General features: G+C 40.6%; 1 protein-coding gene across 1 annotated transcript; it reads right to left on the reverse strand.

Moving 5' to 3' along the window:
- Window positions 1-5,472: 5,472 nt before the first annotated feature.
- LOC120989289 (olfactory receptor 11A1-like) lies at window positions 5,473-6,414 on the reverse strand. Its single transcript, XM_040417293.1, has one exon. It carries the CDS (start codon window positions 6,403-6,405, stop codon window positions 5,473-5,475), a length of 933 nt encoding a protein of 310 aa, XP_040273227.1. The 5' UTR covers window positions 6,406-6,414.
- Window positions 6,415-7,136: the final 722 nt, after the last annotated feature.

Consider the following 7,136-nt stretch of genomic DNA (forward strand, 5'->3'; position numbering starts at 1 on the left):
CCAACTGTCAGAACAACATTGGAATAGAAGTTCAAGGATTTAGAAAAGCACCTACAACCAAGGTTGGAATATGGACGGAGTTTTGACCTGTGTAAGACTTTCATATTTTATAAGCCTAGTCTGAGCAGTAGCTTTCTTATGTATTACAAGAGCCTGTATTTCACTTAGGACTTGCATTTCCCTTTCCCCATATGTATGGGAGATTGTGCTTAATGCCGGGCTGTATCAAGAGACTGTTTAAAACTTTGGATATACTGTTATCAGGAGTTATATTCAGTAAAGTTCCACCCTGGATTTCATCATGCATTACAGGTGATCGTCTTCCTACTACTGGATGTGTGATGGGGGTGACACATCTTATACAACGGGGGTATGCAGTGTCCCACTTCGTGACCGTGGGCACCGCAAACATGTTTTTATCATGTTTTAATGTCATGTAGAATGCCTGCATTTTGTATTTCATCTCCTGTTATATTCTCCCATGTCATAATGTGATTCTACATGTAAGCTCCTTTACACAGGCCTAGTCAGGGTTCACTACACTTGTTTCTCCACAAGATGGGGCAGTGTCAGTGTATAAATAGCTTAGCTCAGACCTAGTTTAGGCAGATCAGTTGAGTTGATATGAGATCAGTTGTGCTCAGGTCAATCCAGTTGAGAGTTCAGTGAAGTTCAGTTCACTCATGAGGTTAGTCAGAAAGCAGCAGCAATGTAGCTGTATACCTGGAGGGAGGCCTATTCACAGCCTCTCTACTCTGTCCTTGTTGGCTCCACAGTCCAGGGTTAAAGCCTGCAACTATTCTACCTAGAGGGGGGGTGATCAGGGAGTCTATATGGGGTGATCACCACAGTTATTGATCACGCCCCTGTAAGGCTCCATTCAGACATCCGTATGCGTTTTGCGGATCCGATCCATCTATCAGTGGATCCGTAAAAATCATGCGGACATCTGAATGGAGCTTTACAGGGGGGTGATCAATGACAGGGGGGTAATCAATGACAGGGGGTGATCAGGGAGTCTATATGGGGTGATCACCACAGTCATTGATCACGCCCCTGTAAGGCTCCATTCAGACGTCCGTATGCGTTTTGCGGATCCGATCCATCTATCAGTGGATCCGTAAAAATCATGCGGACATCTGAATGGAGCTTGACAGGGGGGTGATCAATGACAGGGGGGTAATCAATGACAGGGGGGTGATCAGGGAGTCTATATGGGGTGATCAAGGGTGATCAATGGTGAATAAGGGGTTAATAAGTGACAGGGGGGGGGGGGGTAGTGTAGAGGTGCTTGGTGCAACATATTACTGAGCTGCCTGTGTCCTCTGGTGGTCGATCCAAACAAAGGGGACCACCAGAGGACCAGGTAGCAGGTATATTAGACGCTGTTATCAAAACAGCGTCTAATATACCTGTTAGGGGTTAAAAAAAATCACATCTGAAGCCTGCCAGCGAACGATCGCCGCTGGCAGGCTGGAGATCAACTCTCTTACCTTCCGTTCCTGTGAGCGCGCGCGCCTGTGTGCGCGCGTTCACAGGAAATCTCGGCCATCGCGAGATGACGCATATATGCATGACTCTGCGCAGGGCTGCCACCTCCGGAACGCGAATCTGCGGTCCGGAGGTGGTTAATAATATTTTATTATAAAAAGTCATTTTATAAGTGTTAGCAATCAGATATCAAGTTTATATTTCACACAATGATATATCACACCAATTGGGACATCTGGGCCAAAAAACGCATGTGTCCCCAAAAAAACGCATGGAAACTGCAAGAGAAAAAAAATAAAAAATAAATGCTGTATAGAATTATCCCCTGATTATGTGGGAGGATTCCCTGGCCAACTGGGAGTAGTATGAACAACAGGTGTCCGAGATTTGGGAAGCAATTAAAGGAATGGATAAAAATGGAGGCAGAGCAGGCAGACACTCGACCACTGAGGAAGGGAGAGTGAATCTACCCGATACGCGTATGGTGAAACAAGTGATGTACCTGCATTGAAAAGCCTCCGATAATACTGTATGGCCATACAGAAGAAAATTTCTACAGTAAAGGATTAACTATTCTTATCGTCGAAAACTGCACAGAAGGAAATTGCGGAACAGAGTGGCAACTCCTGCGATCATTGGAACTCCCGTGAAATTTAAACCAGCTTGCTGTATGGAGCGACTGAATAAGCCGGCAAATATTTAAAGCTCCATTGAAGCAATAGGGAGACAGCAGACGCTAGACGGTAAGCCAAACATCGATTTAAAGTTTTCTTTGATTCAAAGCTCATATCGACCTTAAAAGGATATACTATAAGAGACTTTTCACATTATCAGGATTCCTGTGGACACTTTATGAACATATTGCGCTCCCAGTGAATACACCTACAGCATTTTCAGTGACATTCAGTTTTCCAAATTGGGATAGAGCTCTAGAAGATAATACCCCCTCTTTCCCAAACAACAGCATATACTTGAAGTTTTTTGGTGTGATATATATTATTGAATTTATCGACACTATTGAGTGGTATCGAATATTCTATCGAATATTTCAACATTGCATTTTCTACCATTCAATTTATCGAATATTTCTATCGAATATATTTTTATCGAATATAGTATCGATCATATCTACCACAATATATGTGACTGTAATGTTGTATATTATTGCTACATTGTTCTTATATAGAACTATATTAGCTAAATTGCTCTATATTCTTTTTTTTTTAGAATATTCGCTATATTGCTATATATTCTTGTTTTAGAATATTACGATTATTTGAAAAAACTAATATATTCTATATAGTGCTATGACTTGGCCCACAAGCAAGAATCATGTTTTTACTCGGCAATTGAAAAATTTGCGATAAAAATTTGCATTACGAAATTTCGTATTACGAAAATTCGCATATTACGCGATCATTACCTTGTAAATTTTTCAAGTAAAAAATTTTAGAATATAACAAATATTCTAATTTGCGAATATTCAACGAATATTCTACAAAATATTCGAGAAATATTGCGAATTCGAATATGACCCCTGCCGCTCATCACTAGCTAGGAACCCCTGGACCACTGGGTGTGCAGGCTTGACCTGTGGCCAGAGCTGGCACAATTTGCCATGGAACTCTTGGCTTGCCCCTCGTCCAGTGTCCTGTCCAAAAGGATGTTCAGTGCAGCAGGGGGGATCGTGACCGATAAGCGCACTCGCCTAGCTCACGACAGTGTGGAATACCTCACTTTTCTAAAAATGAAAGAAGCATGGATCTTGGAGGAATTACAACATATGTGACGACAACGTTTAATTGAATTTCCTCATGCTAGCCCACAAATATCCGCCACCAGACAGAACAAATAATGGTCCCTGTCTTAGGTAACTACACCGGCATAAAAGCCCTTTTCTGTCCGGTGAATGCCTAATGTTTTGGGCCTTGGAGTAATTCAACACCAGTGACAACCACATGTTATCGAATTTCAAGTATTATCTTTAGGACTTTTTTCAAAAGGGAGGATTTCGTTAGCTATGTTTTTATTCCAATTTTATATTTTTAGTTCTTTTAAACATATGTATTTGACCTGTATTTGTACTGGCCTGCAGTAAAATTGATATCCATTAACTGTGTAATATACCTTCGGCCACATAATCACTTGATCTTTGCTGTCCGGTGAGTGCATAATGTTTGGGGCCTATAGTCCAGTGGCCTACAGTAAAATTTTTATTCACTGACCGCATAATGTACCTCGAGCCACATAATCAGAATTTCTTTTATGTCAGGTGAATGCTTAATTTTTAAGGCCCGTACTCCCGTGGCCTAAAATAAAAATTTTCTAGACTCCAACAGGGCACATTTCAGAGAATTTCCCTTTAAGATGGATAAAAATGTCCCCTGATACACATTTTTTGTTGGAATTGTTGTCATTGATCCCCCTCTAGTATGTCACTGTCCATGTTGTGGGACTATTTGTGCACTTCTACTAAGTATTTGGTGGCTGCAAATATGAGTTGAAGGTTTTTCAGGTTCACCTGCAATTAAAGTGAATGTGGCCCGCCGCGAACTTGCGGTTCGCAAACATTTGATCGCGTTTGCGCGTTCGCGAACCGTCCCGGCCGATGTTTGTCTATCACTACTTTGAAGTAGATGGGGTAATTGTTGGAGTAAAACTCGTTCTTTTCAAAATTATTCAATGCTTTCCAAGTGCTTAGTTCATTTAGGTATACTTCTGCATAGTAAAGTTTTGTGACGTGTTACAACAATTCTGACTTCGGATTTGTAATCCGCACACTCAATTTAGTATAGAACAAATAGTTCTTGCCGAGTAGCAGACAAAAAGTTTTTTTTTGTTGCGTGGTGTTATTAATAGGTTCTTTTCAAATGGTTACAATGTACAGTAGGTTCCTTTTTTTACTTGAATTACAAATGCAACACCTTGATCTTCCGTAGTTCATCAGAACCATGATTACCTGTTTTCATTAATCCGGATTCTGTCCACCATATCACTTGTGGGACATAGCGGGCACATAACTACATCAAGTGCCTATGCAAATATTTTACGGTAGCTTTGGAACAAATATACCGCATTATCCCAATATCGAGCAGCGTTTTGTGGTGACTGCATTTGTGGTGATTGCGGACCTGTGAGATTTACGGGGGTCTGCAAGATTTATTTATTTATTTTAGCTACACCATAATACGGTATCTTAGCATTTTGTCTCCGTACCGCATTAAAATGTATGGGCTGCGAGGAGGCAAGATTTGTCCAAAGTCTCGCAAGACATTGAAGAACTTTGGCCTTCAATTCTACAACTTTAGAAACATTTTAGAACAGGAATCCGAAGTAGGCTTCAGAATTGAGGTACCAGCCGGTACTGAAGCCAATTTCAGATTCCTGTTTTAAAATGTTAACGTTGTAAAGTCAAAGGCTGGACTTAACGACTTCTGCGCAGCCTAAACATTTTAATGCTGTATGGAGAAAGGTCTCCGTACAGCATTAAAACGAAGTTAGAGAGCGAATTGACTTCAGGTCTTGGATCCGAAGAGTGACTCGCTCACCCCTAGTCATCATTATCACATCAGCGCTTGTCCAGGGAGCTGCTGCACTCACCAGAGCTCTGGTGAACCATCCAGGGTCCCGACAGCTTTTCAAGCACAGCACCATAAATTGTATAGTGGCAGTGCTTGTTATTGCAGCTCAGCCCCATTGACTTGAATGTGTCTGAGCTGCAACTAGGTCGTGTGAAGATGTACAGTGATGTCACTGACCTAGGAATGCCTCTTCTAACAGTTGATCGGCAGGGGTCCCAGGTGTCGCACCCTAGTAGATCTGATACTGATGACCTATCATGAGGATAAGTCATAAATATATTTTGCTGGATAACCCCCTTAAATTCTAAGCTTTAAACGTGTACAAATTATTTAATAATACATATAATACAAGCCTACATGTCATACAAAATAAATAATCAATATTAATGCTGTTGTCCATTTATTTCCACCACATGTTTTGAGCACATAAATAGTTCTGCATGGCCGTTTTGATTTCTTGATTTCTTAAGCCATATATAATGGGGTTGAATAATGGAGTAATCACAGTGTACATGAGAGATAATACCTTGTTGACAGTTGTGGAATACCCTCTGCGAGGCACTACATATATTACAAAAAGTGCCCCATAATAGGTACATACTACAGCCAGGTGAGAACTACAGGTAGAAAATGTCTTCTGCCTCCCTGTGACGGAGGTGATCTTCATGATAGTTACAAAGATATAAACATATGTGACCACAATAAATAAAAAGGGGACAATGGTAACAATCCCAGAGAGTGACAGCACCTCATATTTTACAATGGAGACATCTGAGCAAGACAGCTCTAGAAGAGGTCCAAAGTCACAAAAGAAGTGGTCAATGACATTGGGACCACAGAACCATAATGTCTTTATTAAAAATATTGGAATAAGGGTTAACACAAACCCAAGGGACCAGCACCCAACATCCAGATATATGTACAGTTTGTGGTCCATAATAACGGAGTAGTACAGTGGATTACATATAGCCAGATATCGGTCATAGGACATTGCTGTCAGTAGAAGACACTGGGTAGTTGCCAAAGACCCAAAAAAGAAAAACTGTGCAATACAGCCTGTGAGGAACAAACTACCACCATCTGCCAAAGTAACATTCACCATGACTGGGACAACATTGGAAGTAACCAATATATCCGAGAAAGAGAGGTGACCAAGAAAGAAGAACATTGGAGATCGGAGGCGATAACTGGTTGACACCGACAAGATAATGGTAAGGTTTCCCATCACTGTTACCATGTACATGAGAAGACACAAACAGATAAAGAAGAACTTGAAATCGTGTAGGTTTCCAAACCCTCTGAGGACTATTTCTGTTATAGATGTTTGATTCATTGTACATCTGGGTAGAACCACGTAAAATGGAATGGTGAATGGGATTTTGAAAAAAATATAATGTTTACTGCTAAAAAGGGAAATTCCACTGTCTACTACTTGCACGATGTGTACGAGAAACAGGAAATGTCTGTCAAAGAAAAAAGGGAACTACATGTAACTAATTAGAAAGGTTAGAAGGAGAAACACACAAACATTTAAAGGTCTTAAAGGGGCCTTGAATTGTACAGAATCTCTTTTATTATACCTTTTTAGGGAATTTGGGGTTATAGGGAAGGAGACTTTCATTATTCAGGGTCCTCATCTCTTGACTTCACTGGAGAGCCATTTCAAACAGCATATCTTTTCCTGGGGAACTTGTCCTGTACAACACAGACCTGCATTTACAAAGTTTACAGCCAGTTTTAGTGTGTCCGTATAAAAAGTTCAGTCCTGCTAAAACCCATATACTTTAGCTCTTACAGCTCATGTACACACTTGCTTCCCTAGAAACAATGCCCCATTATTCTTCCATACTACACGTACAATATTCAGTGGAGCATGCTATCATATTAAAGGCATGGTCATTCTGATAGGTTGTCAGGGAAACTGGTAGGTTACTATAGCAACTGGTTGAGAAACAAAGCTCCAGATTAAGATAAAAGCAAATTTCCTAAAATTTGTTTCGGTCTAATTCAACCAAATCGACCAAATATTTTAATGACACAAATTGATTCTACCCAAATAAAAAG

Source organism: Bufo bufo, chromosome 1 (assembly GCF_905171765.1).
Source record: "Bufo bufo chromosome 1, aBufBuf1.1, whole genome shotgun sequence".
NCBI classification, from domain to species: Eukaryota; Metazoa; Chordata; class Amphibia; order Anura; family Bufonidae; genus Bufo; species Bufo bufo.

Bases quoted from the DNA above. Each gene is read 5' to 3' on its own strand.
- LOC120989289 (XM_040417293.1), bottom strand. From the start codon at position 6,405: ATGAATCAAACATCTATAACAGAAATAGTCCTCAGAGGGTTTGGAAAC.